At 36.6% G+C, this 24,915-nt stretch overlaps 2 protein-coding genes across 3 annotated transcripts in view; one reads left to right on the top strand and one right to left on the bottom strand.

The window, feature by feature from the left end:
- The window catches only part of LOC117565843 (uncharacterized), a 328,547-nt gene that overhangs the window by 89,432 nt on the left and 214,200 nt on the right, over positions 1-24,915 (top strand). The window lies entirely within an intron of this gene.
- The window catches only part of LOC117576174 (uncharacterized), a 53,280-nt gene continuing 28,467 nt past the window's right edge, over positions 103-24,915 (bottom strand). Inside the window, exons 2-3 of the mRNA XM_052008450.1 lie at positions 15,546-15,572; positions 103-5,710 (exon numbers count right to left, since the gene is read on the bottom strand). Of these exons, the coding sequence (XP_051864410.1) occupies positions 1,250-5,500 (4,251 nt within the window). The 5' untranslated portion in view covers positions 5,501-5,710; positions 15,546-15,572 and the 3' untranslated portion in view covers positions 103-1,249. The remainder of the gene's footprint in view (positions 5,711-15,545; positions 15,573-24,915) is intronic.

The following is a 24,915-nucleotide window of genomic DNA, read 5'->3' as shown; positions in this document are numbered from 1 at the left end:
CCTTGTTTTGCATTGAGTTCATCTTTTCACTTCATAATCCAGAAAGTTCTTCATGAAGTGCTAAAAAAAAAATTCCCTCGATGTAAAATAAAAACTCGATAGTTTAATGTTTTTCATGATATTTTTATTGCAAACATATATAGCTTAAATATGAGTTGAAGGTATTTGCCTGGTTACTGCTTCAGAACTATCCCACTATTATTATGATACTCTTAAAGATTCTCTCTCTCTCTCTCTCGCTCTCTTGTAAATGAAAACACAACACATACTCACACAAAAAAAAAAAAAAAAAAAAAAAAAAAAAAAAAAAAACTACACACACTGTAAAATGTAAATAAAAATAATCAGATCATATCAATTGTTGAGTTGATATTTTTTTTTTGTGTTTTTGTGAAAGCATTTCGTTAGTTTGTTTCGTTGACTCGTAAGTTTCTTTCTTTATTAAATATTTAAATATGTTTTTTTTTTTATTTTTACTGTTTTTTATATTATACAATATACTGTTTCGAAGGGGGAGAGGAGGCGCGATAGCAGTACGATTCTTTCACAAAAAAAAGTGCATACAACACCATTTTATTCGTTTTTGGGATTTTGAGAGTTTTTTTTGGGGTGATGTATGCGCTTAGAGGCTAATTGCTTACATAATCGAGTATCACTAACAATATATATCGTTATCGTTATCGTTATATTAATGCAGTTTATCAATCAGTTATTATATCAACTTTTTTTTTTTTTTTTGTTGCGCTTTTTATTCAATTCTCTACAAATTTTTTACGCTTGTACACAAAACAACAGTTTTTTATAAATATAAGATTAAAAAAAAAAAAAAAAATTATACATATATATATATATAGATTCGGGGAGGCGGGGTTAGGAGGGGTTTTCTTTTCCATCATCATCGCTATATCGATATCGTTATCGATAGCTATACGTATGTGTATATATATATATATAGAAAAAAAATGCTAGTTGATCCATCTAATATTTGATATTAGCCTAGTAAAAGTATTATTATTATTATTATTATTATTATATGTTTGTAATTATTAATGTAGCTGAACTGTTGTTATCGATTTATCGATATATGTTTATGAGCAATGCTTGTGTAAGTCCTAAGTTTTTTTTCGGTTTTTTTTATACTTTTTTGATACTTTTTTTTTGTTGTTTGTAGCCTGCCTGAAGAATATTGCGTGAAGAGAATTCAATGATAAAATGCCAGCGCCTTGGCATAGTAAGAGGTACATGGTGGTCATGATATGCGATCCGGCGATTGCCGTTGATTCTGCCCTCCGCCGCTGCTGTTTCCCCCCTCCTCTCCACCCGCTGCCACCGCCACAGCAGCTGCTGCAGCCGCCGCCGCTGCCGCCGCCGCAGCTGCAGCCTGCAAATGCAACTGATTGTAATCGGATGAAGTGTTATTATTATTATTGGTATTGCTATTGTTATTGTTGTTGTTGTTGTTGCTGCTGGCCACTGGCGGTGTGATCGAGTGCTGGGAATTCGAATCGGATGAAGTGCGTCGACAGAAGGGCGCCAACATGTGCGGCGTCAAGTGGGGTGGGAAGCGAGGCAAACGTGGCAGGCCATGGAAGAGCAACGGATTGCCGCCGTGATGCGAATGCGAATGCGGATGCGGATGTTGATTGAGCAACAGTCGAGGATCGCTGGCAGCGGCAGCAGCCATAAGTGGCTCCCCGAAGCCACCACCGAAGCGATGTTGCAACGCCTCAAAGCACAACGGCATGCTCAGGCCATGCGCATGGGCGCCAGCGCAAATTCTGGCCAAGATCTCGGCCTGAAGTGCCGAACCAGCAGCTGCAAATTGCTGTTGTTGCTGCTGCTGTTGCTGCTGTTGGTGTTTGCTGCTGTTGCTGTTATTGCTCCCGCTGTTGCTGCTGTTGTTGCTCCCGAGCGACATCAGTTCGAGCAGCGGCACATCGGGGGGCAAGAACACGGCAGACGATTGCTGCAGCTCATCGCTGCTGGTCGAGAGGAGTTTGCGATGCAGATTCTGATTCGAACTGTGGCGATCGCGGCTGCGTTTCGAGGGGAAGGCGGCATTGCAGCCATCGATGTTGCACTTGTGATGCAGCTTCAGGTGCACGCTCTGATAGTGCGTCTTCAGGTGGAAGTGATTTTGAAAGATGTCGCCACAGGCGGTGCACTTCAGGGGATTCTCCTTATCGATGGGGACTTCGGGCTCCGGCTCGGGTTCCGGCTCGGGTTCGGGTTCCGGTTCAGGTTCGGGTTCTTGCTCCGCTTCGGGTTCCGGTGCGTGTTGCGGTTCAGCCGCTTGCTTGTCAGTCAGTATAATGTTGTTGTTGTTGTTCAGGGGCCCCTCATCGTCCCCCAGGAGTTCCTGCTTGATGCGCATATAACGATTCTCAGCATCAACCTCGTCGAGGTCATCCAACGGCTCCTGTTTGATGTGCGACACGCTGCTGGCGGACAGGTCCAAAGTACCTGAACCGGTTTGCGGTGTTTCTCTTTCCCGAACCGGTTCCGATTCCGATTCCCGTTCCCTTTCCGTTCCCATTTGCGGACGTTTCGCTGGCTCCTCGTCGTCGAGCTCCGTTTTAATCTGTGGCTTGGCATCGCTGGTGGTGTAGGGCGTCAGCGGTGGCGATGGTATCGCCTTGGTGGACTCGCTGCTGGCGCTGTTGCTGCCGCTCATCAGCACCTCAGCTTCTTTGGCTACATTCAGCTCACGCTCCGGTATACGGTCCGGTATGCGTTCCGGTACTCTTTCCTCTTCCCCACGTTCCGCTTCGTTGTTGAGTTTCAGTTTCTTGATCGACAAATCGGCGGCCACATCGTAATTGTCCAGCGATGAATTGTCACAGGAATTCTCATCGGATTGCACCGCGGTGCAACGCACAGGATTTTGACTTTTGCGCTTCCGCTTGCCCATCATCAGCAGCAAGGCGGCCGATTGACTGTCCGATGTCGTCGTCGATTGCTGCTGCTGCTGTTGCTGATGTTGCTCTTTGGTTTGACTCTGACTCTGACTCAGACTGAGGCTCAGACTGTGAGCGTGACTTAAACTGTGACTGTGACTGTGACTCGAGATGGCCGAGGTGGAACGCTCATCGCTCTCATTATCGTGATCCTTGTCGGGCAAACTATCGTCGAGTTCATCGCCGACAACAACAATGCCACCATCCTCACCATCGGGATCATCGTCCTCATCATCATCCACATCGTCCTCATCGTCGTCATCATCATCCGTTGGCATATGTATGCCCACCTCAAGTATCTCATCATCATCATCGTCCACATCGTCGACATCATCGTGATCGTGATGTCGCATCGCAGCCGCTGCAGCAGCAGCAGCCGCAGCCGCTCCCCCAGCTCCAGCTCCGCCTTCGTAACGTCCCAACATGCCATTGCTATCGAGATAGCTACGCTGCAAATGATATTCCTGACCATGTTTGAGGTCCATTCCCCCACCGCCGCCACCTAGAGCGGCATGATGCCTTAAGTCCGGCGGTGGCGTTAAAAGCGGAAAACTTCCGAAAGGTCCGAGACCGGCCATGATGCCATTCGGTGCCTGCAAGAGCAACGGATGCGGTTGAGCGCTGCGTCCATCATGCGGTGAGATTTTGCGACGCAAATGCGGTGAATGGAGCTTGGGATTCGGATTGGCGCTGTGACGATTTCGCGATCTCCTCGAACTAAACATCATGCTGCAACCGTCCACGGTGCATTTGTGCATCTCCCGCAAATGCACCGCCGAAAAGTGAATCTTCAGTGCTCCCTTGTCGCAAAAGGTCTTCAGACACACGTTGCATTGGACGCGTTTCTTCCCGGTAACCGGATTGATGAACTGTGTGCCCAAATTCGCTGGCATTGAGCCCCACTGACGCTTGCTGCCGCTGTTGCTGCCGCTGCTGTTCCCCGGCGAATGTCCCGACTTGCGACTCGCTCGCAATCCCGAGCTGGCAGCCAAAGCGAGTCGCGTCATTCGTTGCGATGAAACAGAGTTGCTGCTGCTGCTCGAACTGTTGTTGTTCGGCGTACTTTGTGCTGTTGTTGTCGTTGAGGAACTGCTCGATTTGGATTTGTTGTCGTCGTGCGGTGATGTTGCTGCCGCACGTTGTTGCTGATGGGGATGTTGTTGTGATTGCTGCTGTTGCTGCTGCTGGTGATGCTGATGATGATAGTGATGACTGTGACTGTGACTGTGACTGTTCACGGGCGAGTGACGATTGTGTTCGCTATTCGATTGCTGCTGTTGCTGTTGTGACTGTTGCTGTGGCTGCTGCTGGGAGTTTGCTTGCTGTGGCGATTGCTGGCAATCCGATTGCTGTTGCGTCGCTGTCGCTGGCGGTGGTGGCGGCGGCGGTGGCGGTGGCAAATGATATGGCAACGGATGTCCGGCCATTGCCATTGCGCTAAAGAATTGATTACTTTGCGCCGCTGCCGCCGCCGCAGCGGCTGCTGCTGCCGCTGCTGCTGCTGCTGCGGCAACAGCAGCACTCTTTTCGCTCGGCGTTGTTGCCTCGCTGATGCGTCGTCGTGCCTGCGCCAACACCGCAGCCTGTTGCAGCTGATGATGGTGCGTGTGATGCGAATGGGGATGCGGATGGGCATGGGGATGCGTATGGGGGGGAAGCGGATGTTGATGTGGATGGTGTTGGGCATAGTCGCTGGCCGTTGATGGCGGTGGCGCGTTGGCGAATGCATTGATTTTGCGAAAATCAAATGGTTGCATATTCTGCAGATCGCTCAGCGGATTCAATTGGGCTGTGCTCATGCTCGTCCGCTCTAGCGATGTTGGCGATGTTGTTGTCGCACGCTCACCAGCTGCTGCTGTTGTTGCTGTTGTCACTGCTGTGGGCGGTGGTGAGACGGAGTTGGGTGGCGGGTGGCGAAAGTAGGTGGCGGAGAGCTTTTGATGCAGCTGCGACTGCAGGTGCAAAAAGTGTGCGCTCATGCACTGCGATTGTGTGGGCGACAGTAACTGTGACTGCGCTTGTAACTGTGACTGCGACTGTAACTGTGACTGTAACTGTGACTGCGACAGTAACTGTGACTGTAACTGTGACTGCGAGTGCAAGTGCAACTGCGTTTGTAACTGTGACTGCAGCTGTAACTGTGACTGTAACTGTGACTCCGTTTGCAGCTGTAACTGTGACGCATGACGCGTCGTTCCCGTTGCTGTTGTTGCTGTCGTTGTTGTTGGCGGCGAGCTGCGTCGACTTGGTGTCATAACCATGGGACTGCTGCCGCTCAAACGCTGCTCAACTGCTTCACTCGATTGCTGCTGCTGCTGCTGCTGCTCCCTGAAATGCTGCTCCAGCTGCTGTTGTTGTTGTTGTTGTTGTTGTTGCTCATGTCCCACAAGCGGCGGCGGCGGCTGCAACGAATATCGATAACTGCCCAGCAGCAATGCCGTGTAATCCGTGTCGCAGATTTTGCTTTGCAGCTGTTGATGTTGATGCGAATGTTGATGCTGATGTTGATGTTGATGCTGATGTTTCTCTTGGCCAATATTCATCAAGGCTTCGACTCGCGTTTTGTTTGCAATTTAATTGTGATATAGACTAGATGATCAAATATATATATATATATATGTATATATATATATATAGAATAATGGTGTATATATACAGATATAGAGCTAAGGTGTATATATCTTCTATAAGTTCCGTTGTTGTGCTAATTGCTAATTGATTCGTTGTCCGTTGGATTCCAATTGAACTGGTTGCTGAAATGATAAGAAACGAAAATATTGCATAAATGTTATGTACATTTGCATTTGTAACGGAAATCGATTCAAACATTAGTATATTTCAGTGTTAGTATATTTCTATATACTAAATATTAATATGTTATGTTCTACAGCAATTACTTATGATTGCTAAAAGTTGCAAAGTAAGTCATCATAAAAGCTAGATTAGATTGGAAAATCGAAATTTTAGACTTTTTAGACTTTGGTATATTTTTAGTATTTTTGTGGTATATAGATTGAGCTACTGCAATAGGGTCATTGTTGCGTTGGCTGATAATCTAGTATTTTTTACGCTCTATGGTATATAATATATTGAATGTAGTAATCTATCAATATTTGGTATATTTTTTAGTATTTTACCAAATACAACCTGTGGTGTATTTTGAATGTTGTACTGTATAAATTTTAGACTTTGGTATATTTTTAGTATTTTTGTGGTATATAGATTGAGCTACTGCAATAGGGTCATAGTTGCTTTGGCTGATAATCTAGTATTTTTTACACTCTATGGTATATGATATATTGAATGCAGTAATCTATTAATATTTGGTATATTTTTAGTATTTTTGCGGTATATTTTAATAATAATACCTTATTATTTTGCTCTTATACGACATACGGGTATCTAACAGTCCAGCACACCCGACTGTAGCCGTCTTACACGTTTAAGAATTAGTTTTGTATGACAAAAAAAACGCCTACTGCAATTTGATCTTAGCTGCTTTGGTTGACAGTGTGGAAGGTTTAATACTCTATGGTATATTTTGAATGCAGCACTAAATCAATATACCAAAATTAGCATTTGGTATATTTTTAGTATTTATTCGGTATATTTTCAGTATATTAACGGATTACGGTTTTATAAGATATGGGTAGTAGGTACTTTCTTACTTGTTACTTATGAAAGTAAATCACTTTTTTTTTGTTGTTGTGTTCTAAGATGCTTGCCACATTCACTAGAAATAAATTTAATTTGCATGCTTAAACTTTATATTTGAATACTCATCTTTTATTACAAATTAAGCAGCAAACTTATAAAATGGCCTACAGTCAATTTAGTTAACTTAATCAATAGCATATTTACATTACTCGAAATGGGTTTCAATGTCCACGATATTCCTGTTAGTCGGTCATACCCACAAAAGTGAGAGTATGCAAGAAAATAATGCTAATAACCGACTTGTTGTGAACTAAACTGTTAACCCCATTATTTATGCCATTAGTAACCAAAATAAATGAATGTTTATCATGGTCAATGCTGTAGGTAGACGATAGCTCAACTCTTCTCTTCTCTTGCTATCTCTCTCGCACAGTGATGAGCAGGTTCTTCGCCTGCTGCTGCTGCTGTTGCTGTTGCTGCTGTCACTGTTGCTGTTGTCGTTCACGACACGATGAAACATTTGTCCACAACTCTGAGGCGCGATGATGCTCAAGGAGTTCCACCGAAAACGCCTAACGAAGTGGCCCCGAAAGAGACCTCCCAAGTGTGCGTGTGTGCCAGTGTGTGTGTGTCAGTGTGTGTGTGTGTAAATATGATTATTTAAAAGAAAAATAAGAATAATGATGTGACAAATTCTGAGTGGACACTTGAACAATTTCGAGAGCGAAACGGCGCGTCGCATCGTCGCAACAGACCGAGAGTGGACAACAACCGGGCGGCGTGACAAGACAATGTACTCATATTCATACTCATATTCATACTCGTATTCATACTCATACTATACACACTCGTCGCAAACAACACTCACACACTCGTGCAGTGAGTGAGTGGCCAGTGCCAATACAACAACAACACGATGATCTTCGTGCTCGTCGTCGTCGTCGTCGTTGTCGTTGTTGTTGGCCATGGCCACTTCCACTTCAAATTCCCATGTCACATTCTTGTGCGCCGCACAAGAGCCGATCTCCATGTCTCGATGTCTAGCCGAAAGACCGCCATGGCACCGAAGAGAGACCCCCTACCAATCATCTCTTCAACCCGCTCTTCTTCCACCTTCCTCCTCCTCCTCCTCCTGTTGCGTTGATCGTGATCGAGATCGCGATCGCGATCGCGTTTGGCTTTGCGCGTTCGCCCCTGACGCGATCGCATCGTTCGGATACGCAAATTATGATTGGGATCGGCAGCGTCATCGTCATCGACAAAGACAACGGACAACAGACGACGGACGATGGACGATGGACAACGACAACTACAACGACGCGACATATCGACATATCGACATCGCCAACACTACCATTAAATGCTAAGCCGTATTAGCCGATCGTTAAGTAATGATGCGTGCGCAAATTGTGACTAATATTACTTAAATAGATATGTGAATGTTGTTCATCATACATGAAGTCTCTGATGTCTGTTTCTTTATTTCTTCTTTTTTTATAGCGCTGGCAGAAGGTAATGAAATTGTATAATTTTAATGCTGTTTAAATTGATTAAGAAGTTGAAGTTGAGTCAGCTTGGAGATTGAATTTAATGTGGGCAAAAAAAAATGATTACGAATTGCAATTGAATTTCTGTAAATGCACTTAAAAGGAATGGAATGAAATAGCAGTGCGTTTAAAATTTAAAATTACTACTACAAACGCAACTTGGACACAAATTTGAAATATAACAACCTAATGTATTGATTTTGAAATAATTCAACATTTTTTTCATTTTGGGTAACTCAATATTTTAACAAATATAGAAAATAAGTAAAGAATACATTATGATTTTCATTGAAATAACAGTATTAAGAGAAAAATAGAATAAAATTTAAAATAGCCAAATAAATAATTTTATTCGCATAAATTGAAAGAAAGAAAAGTTGCATAAATTAAAAGCAGTTAAATATTATGAATAATTGGTCTACCTTATTCAACTTTGATTGAAATTGTAAAAAGTGGAATACGGTTACAAAAGATTGATATAAATTCTTTTCTAATACCAAACTTTGGAATGATTGGGAATTTCTTGAACTTAATTCAGCATTGAATTGGCATAAATTAAAACTCATTAATAATTATTACCATAAGAATAAAATTGCAATAAAATCAATTGAAAGCAGTATCAAATACTTGAGCTAAGTTTACATTATTTTACTTTCTCTACAAAGTGATAAATTTTTAACGATTTTAATTGCAGTTGGCAAAACTGTGCAAATTAATGTCACAGCACATCAAGCATCCAACCTTCTTAAGACGTTCATCAAAGGCCGAGTGTCTGTAAAAATTCAAAGCTCTAAAATGCATTTGCTGTTTAATTGAGTTTATGTTTTTGCTACGCTGCATTTTTTCAGCTGAATTGCAATAAAAATGGTCAAGTTATAGAGAATAGCAAATCATATTAGTATTCTGATAATTTCCATTTAAATAACAGTTGATTGATTTGTCCCAAATTACAGGGTATGTTGGCAGTTGCATATAAACGACGCAGCAAAGTGAGAAGGAGCGATGTGAAGTGCTCACGAATGTCACATTGAGTAAATGACTTTGTTATTGACAAAACTTGGCGTCAAGAGACATGAACATGAACACGTTATATGGTTATAGACATTCGATGTCGATGTCGATGTCGATGTCATGCACATACATATATATGTACATATATACAAACTTGTATTGTTTTCGATAACATACAATTTGCCAGTTGTTCGTTCTTTCGTATTTTTATATCCGCTATCCAAATGGTGGAAGGGTATTATAATATTGTGCTAAAGAAGTATATATAGACGATTGTCATGTCCTCCTGCGTGTCTGTATGAACACTCAGATCTCAGCGACCATAAAATCTGGAATATTTTATCCAATATAGTATATTTTTAACGTAAATATATAGTCTTCAGTATAATTGAGTATTCTTCAGTATGTTTATTAGGTATGTTTTTAGAATAATACTGCACTGTTTTTCTTTTCTTTTCTTTTCTTTTTTTTTCTTTTCTTTTCTTTTCTTTTTTCTTTTATTTTGGTATATTTTGAACTTAATAGTTAGTATATCGATATACCAAATAAGCTTTGGTTGACAACCATGGAATAGTTTCTTTATATATACTACTGATATACAAATATATATATATTTTTGTATTTTGTTTGGTATATTTGGGTATTTGGTATATTTTTATAGTTGTGTAAGCATTGTACTCTTTTCAACGTATTAGTATATCGATATACTAAATACATTTTTTGTACATTTTAGTATTTTCGGTATGTTCTTTTGGTATATTTTTACATAACGGGTACGCATTTTCTTCACTATGATATATTTTGAGCGTAGTAGTATATCAATATACCAAACATAGTTTTTAGTATATTTTAGTATATTTACTATATTCATTTGGTATATTTTTATAATAGTACCGCAAAACCGTTTTGCTTTTATTAAAAATGGATAACAACGCGTATCTCAAAGTCGAGCACACTCGCTTCGTCTACAGCTTCTTACTTGGTGTTGTTGTTGTTGTTGTTGTGGGCAGTTTGCATGACATATGTCATCTCGGCAAAGTAATTTAAATACTGCACAAATTGTATTTTAATTGCCACCTGTTATTATTGCTCCCATTGTTGTTGTTTTTGTTGTTGTTGTTGCTGCTGCTGTTGTAATGACATTTATTTCGATTACTACGCCAAGCTCTCAGAGCAGAGCCAAGTCCACAGAGCCCAAGCCAGCAATCTTCATACACACACACAATCATACACACACACACAAGCAAATCAGAGATGAATGCTGACCAAGTTTTAATTGCTTTTGGTTAATACTTTTTTTTGCCTCCCATATCTTTGTATTTTGCTTTTTATTTTTCCATCTCGCTCCCGCGCTGTCGATTTGTATTTCTGTGCTTAAGCTCTTGCCAAACGAGTTCTCTCAGCAATATGTTTATGTAATTATTTCTGTCATTGTCAATACTCGAAGCTAAGGTGACATTTTAGTGCCGCGTTCATTGAGCTCTAGTATCTGGCTTTAATCCCAAGTGGGCTGCATGCAAATGAATAAATCAATTACATTTCAAATTCGCACAATTCGTTAAGGATTTGAGGTGACACTTCAAAAAAAAAAAAAAAAAAATGAAAAAGTCACGGAAAAAATACGAAATGAATATGAATATCACGTTTAAAATTCAATTTTAACTATAGTTTTTATTATTACTTGTATTCGCTTTGAAATTAAGTTTGCATTTTAGGAGCAAATTAATGAAATTTGTAATTTACAAAATTCTTGAAGGCTTTTATATAACAATTCTTGAAAAATGAAATGCATATTTGGCCATAGTTTTATGAACGAAATTTGCAGTTACATTTTTCATTGTCATTTTATTTGGAAATATATTGGCGAGAATATCTGGTATATTTGTCATCCTATGGTATATTTTGTATGTAGTTTTATATCAATATACCAAACATAGCCTTTGGTATATTTTAGATTTTATTTGCGGTACATCAATGTGGTTTATTTGCTTTCATATCTGAAAAATCTGGTATATTTGACACTCTGGTATATTTTGAATGTATTATTTTTGGTACTTTATGGTATATTTTGAATCTAGTTTATATTAATATATAATATCAACTAAAGCCATTACTATTTTATTTAATATTTTTGTGGTATATAAATTTGGTATATTTTATGTTTTAGTATATTTTTAGTATATTGATACCACACTGTTTGGCTTTTATTCAAAATTGATAATGTGTATCTCACAGTCGAGCAGACTTGACTGCACCTTTCTTTCTTATTTTTTTTTAAAGGAGCTAGAAAACGTTAACTTGATTTTTCAGTTTAAATATAATATATGTATATTCATATGATCTAATTTACTTTTAATAGATGCTTGAGTTTTGCAAAAACATTAGTTAACTTTGAAAATTCACTTTATCAATCATATCTGTATTGACTTATATGTAGAATCCATTAAGTAAGAAACCGAACGCTTTGTGATTTTGTGTTTTTTTGGGTTAATAAGCAATTTCCTTGTCATTTTTGGTTCGGACTTCCTACCGACATGTCAAAGCGAATCTTTTTTGTTTCCCATGCTAAATCGGTTGATAGCCTAATTCCGCAATTAATTATTAATTTGATTTCGACAAGTTTTTGTTATTATTTTTTTTTGTTTGGTGTTTTATTGGAATTCGAAATGAGAAGATGACATATGTTAATGAATTTGGTTCATTCTAATGAAAGTGGTCTCTGTTCGTTCTACCTCTCACTTTCCATGGAAATTCATTAAAATTTCATAATTTTGTGTGTGACCACAAAAACGCAAAGAAAGACAGAAAGAACGACGGGCAAAGCAAACGAAACGAAATGAAACGAAAACCCCCCGGCGAAAAGGCAACAAAAATAATCGTGAGAGGATGAACCAAGATGAAGCTGAAGCTGAAGAAGCGGCGTTACCATGGCCCAGACACCAATCATCTTTATTGGGCTTTGGAACATATATTTTGTTTTTGTTTTTAACGCATTCCGAAAGCCATAAAGCAGCAGAAGCCATAAATGCGTGTTAAAGTCGGCCAACAAACAACAGAGATGAACAAAAAAAAAAAAAAAAATAATAATATAATTTCGTTGTCGTCTCGATGGACCGAAATGTCAACCATTAAACGAACCGAAATGTGCCAAAGATCCCACAAAAAAAAAAAAGAACAGAAAATATATAACCGATCCCAGAAGCGACAGCGTGTCCAATTCTTGAGCTCTCCAGCTCTTTTTTTTTTTGTTGGTCTCTTCTTCTGCTCGTCTGTCTATTTTGTAAAACTTAATTTATTAAACACATAAAAAGTGTCAACACGGTTTGCTGCATATAAAATATGTTGGTCAACGTTTAAGCCAAGAGCCAAGTTGCAAAGGGATCGCATCGGATCGGATCGCATTGGATCGCATCACTTCAGTTTTGATTATGAACGCCTCCGATTGCCGCCGAACACAAAGCTTAACAAAGTGATTTCAACAACAGCAACAACAACAACATTTGTCGATTTCGTTTTTTTATTTTAAATATGCAAATCGCTTTAGGATCGTAGCGAGTGAATGTGAATGCTCAATGGCAAAGGACACGAACATTGGGAAGACGAAGACTTTGGACATGGAATTATTGCCACGGCGACAAAATACAGATTCATATTTAGTCTGCCTTGTTGTTGTTTTTGTGGCGCTACTCTCAAGACCCAATGTCTGGCCGCATCAGTTGTGATCTTCATGAACAACAACAACGATCTCAACCTTAATCGTATGAAGAAGAGGAAGAAGAACACAGCAGCAACAGCAGCGATCACAGCAGGAGTTGAAACATTCTACGCATTGTTCACAGCTTTGTCCAAGCGAAAGAGAGAGAGAGTCAACTAACTCCTTGGATCACTGATCGCAATTTGGACCTAAAGCTTGTGTAATTGAATCAACTCAAGGCTCAACAGATCGTCGAGTCGAGTGTCGAAATCAAAAAAGCGGAAGAAGGCACGAGACAACCGACAAGCCAAAAAAAAAGGCGCAAGAGAAATCTGTTTTGGGTGAGAAAAAGAGATGGATCAAAGGGGAAGAGGATGTGAGAGAGTGTGACTTTGGCACTATGCTGATTGACAGCAGAGCAGCTCAGTTAGTGAAAAGATAAATGTATTTGATATCATCATAAACTGCATTTCAAAATGATTTGGCTTAGAGTAAATGTTTTTTTCATCATCATAAAGTTCACTTCAAATTCATTTAATACACAAAATCATTTGCTACGTACAATCAATAACTATAGTATTTTTTTTTTATTCCTGGAAACTTGGAAACCTGGAAACAATACATAAATTGTATGTAGAAGTTAGCATACAATTTATGAGATACTTTTTTAAGGCAAATAACGTCTACTGAAATCGGGTTTTAGCTGCTTTGACTAAACTCTACGGTACAATATATTTCGAATGTAGTAATCATCAACATACCAAATACGTCTTTTGGCATTTTTTAGTATTTTGATGGTATATTATTCGATATATTTTAAAAATAATATGCCGAATACAGGCTACTGCAATCGGATCTTAGCTGCTTTGGCTGACAATCTGGTATATTTTGATCTCTATACACCGAATATTCGGTATTTTTAGTATGTTTTTAATATTTGGTATATTTTTAGAATAATGTGGGAAATAACGCCACTGCAATCGGATCTTAACTGCTTTGGCTGGCAATCTATTATATTATGACCTCTATGGTATAATTCGAATGTATTACTTAATCGATATACCAAATATGGCTTGCGGTATTTTTTTGGGTGTATTATTTGGTATATTTCGAATGTATTACTTAATCGACATACCAAATATGACTTGCGGTATTTTTTGGGTATATAATTTGGTACATTTTTTGAATAAAATGGCAAATAACGCCACTGCAATCGGATCTTAACTGCTTTGGCTGGCAATCTAGTATATTTTAACCTCTATGCTATGCATCGATGTATTAAATATAGCCTTATGTGCAATTTTAGTATTTTTAGTATATTAATTAAGCATATTTGTAAATGTTTGTTGTTTTGACTTTATTCAAAATGTGTATCTTTGCAAATTCCTTTATGAATTCAGAATATTTTGAGCTGAATTTGCATGTTGTTTAAGAAATGTTTTCAGAACTAATTTGTGTTACAACAAAAGTTTCGCATTAAATTGTTGCTAGCAAATGGCAATCTAAACAAAAATGTTGTAAGTGTGCCCATATTCTATTTATATATCATAATTAGCCTAACAAACGTGAACGTATTAAGTTTAAAATATCCTTTACTTTGTGTTATGGTCACACTTGATCTTAACTGTCTGTATGTATGTATGTACATTCGGTGTGGTAAGAAAATATAGAAGTTCATTAATGTACTTAAAACGAAATTGAAGTTGTATATTTTATTTGACAATCGAATACAAAAAATGTATAAAATATATAAAGACAACATTCGATTGAATATTCGTACTCATTGAAAATTTTTTGTAGCTCGCTTTGCAATTAACTTTTCCATCGCGAAATGTGTCTCAGACAAGTCGACAGAGAGAGAGACAGAGAGAGAGAGACAGAGAGAGAGAGAGAGAGGAGTCAGACTAAGATTAAGTTAAAGCCGCAAGCTAAACCTGCTACACATTGTGCACGCCCCTTTTTGTGCTTGTGGCATCAACAAGTTGACGACAAATTTATGAGTTATGATACGTTCACTCGGTGTTGTCCAGCGACTGAGAGACTGAGAGACGAACAACTCGTAAATACTTACGAAGAGCTGTACTATAAAAAAAAAAAACAAAAAAAAATCATTTGTGTTGAAGGAAGAGTTCAGCAAAGCGAATGAAACAACAAAAAATAAACGAAAGACGTCGCAACGTCTCGAAACGAAACGAAACGAAACTTAACCTAACTGAACTAAAACCGAACTGAACCGAACTGAACTGAACAGAAGAGCCATTCTTATTTCATATTTTCGTTTTTTTCTTATATCTTGAATCTTGAATCTTATGTCTTATATCTTATATTGTAGCCGGGAGCGAAACAAACGATTGATTGAAGGCAAAAAAGGCGGCGGCGGCTTTGTTCATGTGCTACAACCATCGCATTTAATGAGATTTATATCAGTTTTTAATAGCTTTGTGACTCTATTGTGTTTGCATTCCCCCATCCTTCCATCTCCCCTTCCCCTTCCCCATCCCCTTCTGTTCAAACTGAAGCGAATCTTTCTCTCTCTTGACTTGTAATAAAAAATCATAAAAATTAGTCTGTAACATTGTCAAAAAAAAAAAAGAAAAACAGAAATAAAACTTGTGACTGGCCATTGCCATAAAATGTTGATCTTTAAATGATAAGTAAAACAATCGATATAATACTTACATATAGAGTAAACTGCATTCAAAACATCTGCAAAAGAAAAAGACAATAGAAATTTTTGCGATTAGTTACAATGTCGTAATACTTTTTAAGCACTCTGAAGTACTTGGTTCACTTATATAACTATCAAAGATGACGATGACGATGATGATGATGATGACAATGATAATGATGATCTATTGTTAGCCACTCAATGACAATCGAATGCCTCGAGAGTTGGTGTTAATTTAAATCAAATGACAAAATATAATAAACGACCATAAAATTTAATCCGAGTGTTCTCTAAAACGATACGCAAAATGTGCTAAATGCCATGACAAACATGACAAACATACGACACGACATCGAATTTTTCGAGAGGAGCGAGAGGGAGGTGACGGTGATGTGTGCACAGAGAATACCCTTTAACTAATCGGAAAATATTTGCTATACTAAGTAAATAATTCTTACAGAACAACATTTCATTGATTGCGTTTGATTGTAGTAAAAAATGTGAATAAATAACTCAAAGTTTGTAAAAATTAAAAGAATTTGACAATAAGTTATATTTTTAGTTAATTTCGTATATAAAGAATATTTTGTAGAAATTAAAGAATTACTTTCAAAATCATTTCCAAATGTAATTTATCAAATTTACATAAATTTAATACTTAAACATTTTTAGTTGATTCAGAATCTGAAGAATATTTTATAGACTTTTTTTTTATTGACTTTCAAAATCATTTCCAAATGTAATATTTACTTCGAGTAAAATAATATGATTGCAATTGATTGTAGTGAAAAAAATGTAAAAATTAATTTCTTTTCGATTTATGATTTAATATATATTCTGATTGATTGCTTTGAAAGAATTTAGCTAATAAATGAATTCATATTTTTAGTTCATTCCGAATTTGAAAAATATGTTGTAGCTTATACTTCTTTTTTCTTTTTTTAAATAATATAGAATATTTCATAAAATTTATGATATAAGAAATTTGATTTTATTTTAATAAATTCTAACATTTGGCATTTCATTTTGGATGTTAAAAATGTACATTTAAACCATTTCGAAATATAATTTCTATTTTGATTTTGGTTTAATATACATTTAAAAAAAAAAATTATAAGATTTCGGGTAAATTATAATTATAGTTTTATTTCGTTTTAATACATTTTGTCAAATAATATTTTTTATTTTTCGCATTCACTTCAAAAAAATCAAATGTCTGTTTGTACCTTTCGTTGGCGTAAATTTGAAAAGAAAAGATCGATCGATAAAAGATTACTTCACATGTGCATATACCCGTTAAACGAATTTACAAAAGACGCTGCCAAGTTGACAGCGTTTGACACAAAGTAGAAAATGAAAACCAATTAAACTAGCTAATCAAATATTATTGTCATTAGCACCAACAAAAAAAAGAAGATTTAAACGGCTTATTAGCAGTACCATTTAGGTGTTTTTCTCAGTTTATTTATTTTTTGTTGTTGTTGTGTGAACGCACTTGAACGTGCTTTGGATCGACTCTCTAAATACCCAGCATGAAGAAAGTCTAATTCTTTGAAGCACTAAAAAACAAATTTTTCAACATATAATCATTTTATGAAGTGTCTGTATATAAATTAGACTTCGCTATTTAAAATAAACTTCGTGTTCTTTACTTTTGCAGTGATCGATCGATTGATAAAGTTTTTCATAATTTTAATTAACATAAAATGAGAAAATACTTCTATTACATTACAGACACTAACAATATTATTCTATACTTTGCATTTTAAGCTTAGAGATAGTATTTTTGAAACGATGAAATAATTTTGGAGTCAACAAAAAGAGCATTGCATTAAACGACCCAATTTAAAAGCTTTGGAGTATGTAGAGTATTTTGTAGTCGTGCGTATCGCATTTGATTTTCGTTGTGTTGAGCTTCGACAACAGCAACAACAATGAAAATAAAGCTTGGACAGTTAGCAGCTTAAATTCGTTTTTAACTATGCAAATGTTGTGTCAATCAATTAGCAATATTATCAGATGTGTATTATATTTTGTCTAAAAAGGCACATGTCAACTCGATGGAGTATCAAACATGCATATAGCGACTGCTCCTCTCCTAACGGATTCCACACTCAAACCTCAGTCTCTCTCGCTCTCTCTCTTACACACACAGATGCTGCCAATTGCTGCCCACGACTTTTCGCTTCGACGAGATGTGCTCAAAGAGTTGATAACGAAATTTTGTTTAATTTTTTAAAGGATTGATTGATTGATGAATTGATGAATAAAACCAGAAATTAGTCTGTCAAATAAATACTAGTATAAAATTTATAGAGTATTTTAATTAAAATATTTATCATATATATAAATTATTTGATTTTAAAATATATATGATTTTACTGCATCTAAGTATCAATAAAAAATGAGTGCAAAAGTTAGTCTCTTTCAAATACATACTAGTAGATAATTGATGAATTATTTCAATTTAATTCATCATTTAGGCAAGCTCTTAATTATAAATATTTAAAGCTTTCTAATTACCAAAATGTGCAATATTTATGATTCGTTTGAAAAAGTGGATCTCAGAGACTATTAGAGAAAGAGAGGAAGTATCTCTATATTTCCCACCCCGAAAATCGATAAATATCGAAAAAGAAGCATAATTTTGAAGCTAATAATACTTCCTAAAGATTTGGTTATGATCATATGAAAATTGTAGAAGGTATTTAAGACATAATTTTGTATGGGAAAATACTGCTACTACAATGGGGTTTTACTTGCTTTGGCAGGTGGTCTATTTTGCATATATAGTATATAAATATACCAAATAAAGCATTTAGTATATTTTCAGTATTTTTAGGTATGTTAATGAGGTATATTTTAAATATATTATCACACTGTTTTGGTTTTATTCAAAATCCACATTCGAGCATACTCGAAAAAACAAGCCAGAAAGCTGCAGTCAAGTAAACTCGACTAAGATATACCCGGTACCCGTTTTAATAACAGCAAAACAGTGAAGTATTATTCAAATACCATAATAAATACCAAATACTAAAATATACCGTAGGCCATATATGGTATTAAAAGTATATTACAAGTTTTAGCCAAAATATTGTCTGTAGCTCTCCAAAGAAATCATCTATTAAAGTCAATAAGTGAAATTGTAATTGAATTATAGATTTTTCAACTCAAAAATCGCTTATAAGATTGCATTATTCAAATAAAATATATTTGTTCAAATATTAGTGTTAATTTTCATCAAATCTAACCTCTTAAAATAAATTAATCATTTGTTTAATTATTGAATTCTTCAACTCTGTATTATGCTAATAGAAATTCTTCTTAATTGGTTAATCTGATTGTTTTCGCTTTTGAAACCTGTTCGAACTTCAGCAATACATAAAATAAATGTTGCATTGGCAAAGAGCAGCGAAGTTGTCAGTGACTGATAAGTTAATGGCAAAAACAAAAAAAAAACAGAAATAAAAAAAAGGATTGTCCTAGCGACTGCGAGTCTCGAGTGCTTTGCCATTGACGTTGTAATTGAATCAATAATAAAATCAAAAGGTGCCATGCAACCCTCTCTATCTCTGTCTCTCACTCTCTGTCTTTCTTTCTCATTCTCTGTTGCCAACCGTGACGATGGTGTCGGAGTCGATGTCCGTGTCCGTTGTCATCGTTCACCCTTCGGAATTGGGGAGGTGGCAATCGTAACGTTTTTTTTTTTTTTTTTTTGTCCTGTTGTGTTTGGGGGGCTCTTTGAATTGCTCCAACAATGACTTCGATGCTTGACTGACTGACTGACTGAGTGAATGAGTTAGTGAGTGAGTGAAGGACAGGACGGATTGAGTGTGTCTCTTTTGCGTTTTAGAATCCATGTCTCGACCTGTGTGTGTGAGTGTGAGTGTGTGTATATATTTCATTTTTGAACTGTCTCCCTGACAGCCTACGAACATTTTGAGTGACGTACAAAATGATGTCGTGTTGTCGTTGTCGTTGTCGTTGCTGTGTCGTGCCACGGCAACAGCAACAGCAACAGCAACAACAACTGCGACAGCGACAGCAACGTCCACATCCACCAAAGTCAGCAACCAACCAGGTTGACTTTTTACAGTCGTACCGCCGGCATTCGTGAACGTCGTCGTCGTCGTCGTCGCATGAGACGACGAGGGCCCCGTCAGTTTTGGGTCCGACATGGCAGTAGTGACTTTCGACTTGAATGTGCGCGATTTTTCGAGTGCGCCACGTCAAATCAACTAAACTTCTTTCGCCTCCCTTCCACTCTTCCCTCTCTCTCTCTCTCTCCATCTCTCTCTCTCTCTCTCTGATGATATTATGGAAAAAGAAACGTATAAGTCGCTGCTGTGACGAGCTTAACCCTTGTGTGTCGCTGCTGCGACAATTTCATGGCAATCATACGCACTGTGGGACAAAGTCAGCATTTTGTGGGAAGGAATTTTCAAAATGAATAATTCTTGATTTTAACATAAGCGAACTACATAAATTCGGAGTTAAGAAATTCTCTGAATTCAACAATAAAATATTATTATCTTGATTAGAAACTTATGCTCTAGATCGTAGAGTCAGTATTATTTTTAAAATTCACAAAAATAATATACCTGCAAAATTTAAAACAATACATTTAAAATATACTATAAGAAATTAAAATATACCAAATAGTCAGTCAAAGTTATGCAGTTTTAATTTTAAAATATACCAAAATAATATACTGCAAATATCTTAAAATATATTGAAGGCTATATTTGGTATATTGATATAGTTATACATTTAAAATATACCACAGAGAACTAAAATATACCAAATAGTCAGTCAAAGTTATGCAGTTTAAATTTTCAAATATACCAAAATAATATACTGCAAATATCTTAAAATATATTGAAGGCTATATTTGGTATATTGATGTAGTATATCGTAAAATATATACCAAAACAAATTTTTATGTGGAGTAAATATAAATTATTATAGGGATTGTTTTGGGATTTATTTTTCTGTTTTAAGATAATGGCAAAAATGAACGAATTAACGAATATTTTAGAGCACATTTCTCAGTGCAATTTAATTTACATATATGCTAGAATATTTGATATTGTAAATTATTATTATTATATTGATATTATATATTAAAATAAACACATGTTTATTTGACAATACTTTTGTCAGTATATGAGCAATAAAGTTTTTGATTTTAGCAGTAAAATGCAATCAAAATACATCTTAATTTGAGAATATTTTTGTCTTTTAATAATAAAATGTAATGTTGACAGAAATCAATTTACAAACACCTTTTTTTTTTGAATAAAAATCGTATATAAAATATTTTTGTCTTTTAATAATAAAATGTAATGTTGACAGAAATAAATTTACAAATACCTTTTTTTTTTGAATAAAAATCATATGGAAGGATGCAATTAGTAAATATTTACTTATTTTACTTATTTATCTGAATTATTCGATTCATTTTATTTAATTTTTTGATTTGCCTTGACATTGTAGAATTTCCACTGTGCACAGTGGTGCACTGATCAAACACAAACACACACACACACATACGAAGTAAAGGGTTAACAAGCATGCTCCTCAAGTTTGTTTGGGGGCATTATAATCTTTGCTTTTCGCGCTCACAAAATGCGGCTGACACTGCAACTGAGAACCGCGAATCGCGAGAATTGAGCACTAAGCGGCGAGAGGTGGGGTGTGGAAAAGGTGGGTGCCCAAGGGAAAGGGGAAAAGCAGCAGGCAGGCAGGGCTTTTGAGAGGACTGTTTGTGGATTGGCATTCGCCGGGTTTCTCGTTCGCAGTCGCGATTGCGTTTGCGTTTGCGTTTTCTTTGAAAGGCACACGTCATGGCTGTGTCAGTGTTTATGCCGGCCGAGCGTCCGACCATGCATTATATACGCAGACAGGCGCTCAGAGTCAGTCAGAGTCAGAGTCACAGTCAGAGTCACAGTCAGAGTCAGAGTCACCCAGGCAGTCATTCATTCATTTAGTCAGTCAATCAGTCAGTCAGTCATTCAGTCATTCATTCAGTCCGACAGTCCGACAGTCAGACAGTCAGTCACAAAAGGAAGCACTTGAAAAAGTGAGCACGTTAACGGGGCAAAAATAGTTCGTCGCCTCCTCTAAAATGCCATTCTCTCTCGACCAAGTCAAGTCAACCAAGCCAACCAACCAAACAGACTGACAGACTTGCGACTTGCGACCGTGCCTCGGGGCATGCAACACGAGCGCAAGAAGGTGCATTGTGTCGCCCCAAAACACTTGCGAAAGGCTCTCGAGTCTGTCAATCCAAAATACAGAAATACAAAAAGCAAAAAAAAAAATGAAAAACTCAACTCAACTCAACTGCACTGAACTGAACTCAACGACAAGACACGAGAGCTAAAAAATAAACGACACCAAAATAAATAAATAAATGTTAAAGAAAAGAAGTGAAAAAAAAGAGAAGAACAAGAACAAGAACTAACAAATAGTGTAAACAAATGGGTGGCGAAGCGGCGCAATAAAGTCAAAATCGATGGATATGCTGCCGCAGTTGTCGTCATATATGGTTCTCTCCCTCACTCTCTCAGTATCTCTCCTTCTCTTTCTGTCTCACACGATATGTATATGATAAAAGTGGCATATATGTTATGTTGTGAGGTAACAAGGGTATTCAATCATAAAATTATATTTGGAACTCACATATTCATAATTTTTGTCATAGTAATTTTTTGTGGTATAAATTTATTTTGTTTTTGCTTGACTACTGTTATATTCATTATAAGCTGATGATTCAAAATTTTTAATTTTTCATATATTTGTATACATTTAGTATTAAAAAAAATATATACAATGAAGACTTTGTTTTTTTTGCGGTATATTAATTTTATATATTTAAAATTGACAGTCAATTTATTACAGTTCAATTTTTCGGTCTAATTTGGTATATTTCAAGAAAAATATCAGCTTAAAATCTGGTATATTTTAGTAGTCTATGATATATTTTGAATTTGGTACTATAGCAAAATATCAAATAAGGCCTTCAACATTTGTAGTATTTTTTGCGGTATATTAATTTGGTATATTTTATAATAATATCACAGTACTTTACTTTTATTCAAAATGGATTTCGGATAGCACACTCGACTGTAGCTTTCTTACTTGCTTAAATGTAGTACGTTGTCAATATACCATATATAGTTCTTGGTATATTTTAGTATATTAATTTGGTATATTTCACGAACAATACTGCACAGCGTTAGTGGACAATCTGGTATATTTTAGCTCCCTATGGTATATTTTAAATGCAGTACCATATTAATTTACCAAATATAGCTTTCGGTATATTTCTAGTATTTTTACGGTAGCTTTCTTACTTGTTTCAATGTTATACGATGTCAGTATACCTTGATAGATTTTAGTATTCTTGAGGTATATTAATTTAGTATATTTTATGAATAATACTGCACTGCTTTAGTATATTTTATGAATAATACTGCACTGCTTTGCTGTTATTCAAAATATATAGAGTTTATCTCACAGTCGATCACACTCAACTGTTTTTTTTTTGTGTGCAAATTTATTAACATACATATATTATTATATTATTTTTTTCAAGTGACTTCATTGCTTTATTGTGTAAGCAAGATATGTATTTCTATAGAATATTTATACATGTTTATTTAATGATCAAGTGATCAAGTTGTTCATTCATTTTAAATACTTAACTCAATTAATCGATGTTCTTTTTGTATTTGCAAAAATTGATAAACCAACAGTTTATGCTGAAATGGATGAACGCAACTCGATCACAACTCTTTGATCGCAGTTCGTGAGTGCAATGAACTTAATGAATATTCACACTCAGCGATCGTCGCAGTTGCATTCGCATTCGCACTCACCACTGGCATGTGTATCAATATATATATATATATTGACCTAAAGCATTTCGATGAGTGATTGGTTATTGCAGCAGCAATCCATTCAAAGATGAATGGATTCAGCGCACTGCAGTCGCTGTGTGTGTGTGTGTGAATACTTTATGAATACACTCACACACACACACACATGCGTTTTTATTGAAGTTTTATCGGTGTTGGCGATCATGGCGGGGCGGCAATATCAAAACAAAGAGTCCTGCCGTGCCGTCGATAGGATGAGAAAATAAGATACCAACAAATTGCCATTGGATGTGGGGATATGGGTTATGCTGGCTGGCTGGCTGACTGGCTTACTATATATTATTGTGTATGGGTGTCTGTGTAATCGCCAGATTGGGTAACATTTGGCTCGTAAAAGTATCACCGCAGCTTCTCATGGGAATGTGTGATCTGAGTTGGCCAACAACAACAGCAACGATCGAGTCTGGCCTATTTCGATTTGGCGCAAATCGAAAAGAAGTCAGAGAGAGGAACTCGACTCTGGCATCGATTTTGTTACCCTGAAGCTGGTGCTGGGCAGCAAAGAACGCAGCATGGTCAAAGCGAGCGGAAGGCGACCACGACCACGACCACGACCACATACGGTGACGATCAGGCGGCCCACCTGCCCGCCAACAGCAACAGAGCAACAACAACAACAACAATCACAACATCTCTCTTCCCCAAACACTTCTGCGCTCTCAGCTCGACTCAACTCGACTTGATCAACTTTGTCTGCTTTAGTTACGGCCTAAATGTCCCAAGCCATCGACACTCAAACCGCCACCGCCACCGCCACCGCATCAACATCAAACACCGCAGCAGCATCAATGATTGCAGCCTGAAGATGCAACCAACCAACATGTGTGTGCAGCTTAGTTAGCACTTTAAATATACCTCTCTAACTCTCTTGTTTCTCTAACTATATCACTTTAACTTTAAATTTAACCCCAAACTTTAACTTTAAATATTAACATCTTTTAACTTTACCTTTTGTTTTAACTTTAAATTTAAACCTAACTCAAACTATCATTGACTTTAAATGTGGCCTAATCTTTATCTATGACTTAAACTTTAATGTAAGCTTTATATTTAAATCTAATGCTAACTATGAAATTAACTTTAATTCTAACTTTTTAGCATTTCTTTCTTTAGCTTAGCCATATTTTTGCATTTCTAAAACTCTTCCTAAGTCGAACTTTATATATCGCTCTTGCTTTAGCGTTGCCTTCTACTTTAACGTCAACTTTTAATTTGACCTTAACTTTAACTATGTATTAAACATTAATTTAAACTTTATATTTAAATCTAATGCTTACTTTAATTTTGAGTTTAAATAAAATCTCTAATTCTAATTTACATTTCTAAGACTTTTCTTGTTGCTCTAACTTTGACTTTAAATCTAACCTCAACTCTAACCTCAACTCTAACTTTATATATCGTTGCTTGCTTTAACTTTATCTTTTACTTTCACGTC

Source organism: Drosophila albomicans, chromosome X (genome assembly GCF_009650485.2).
Source record: "Drosophila albomicans strain 15112-1751.03 chromosome X, ASM965048v2, whole genome shotgun sequence".
Classification (NCBI taxonomy): Eukaryota; Metazoa; Arthropoda; class Insecta; order Diptera; family Drosophilidae; genus Drosophila; species Drosophila albomicans.
Note: the sequence above shows the minus strand (reverse complement) of the source record. Positions and strands in the feature narration are given on the sequence as shown.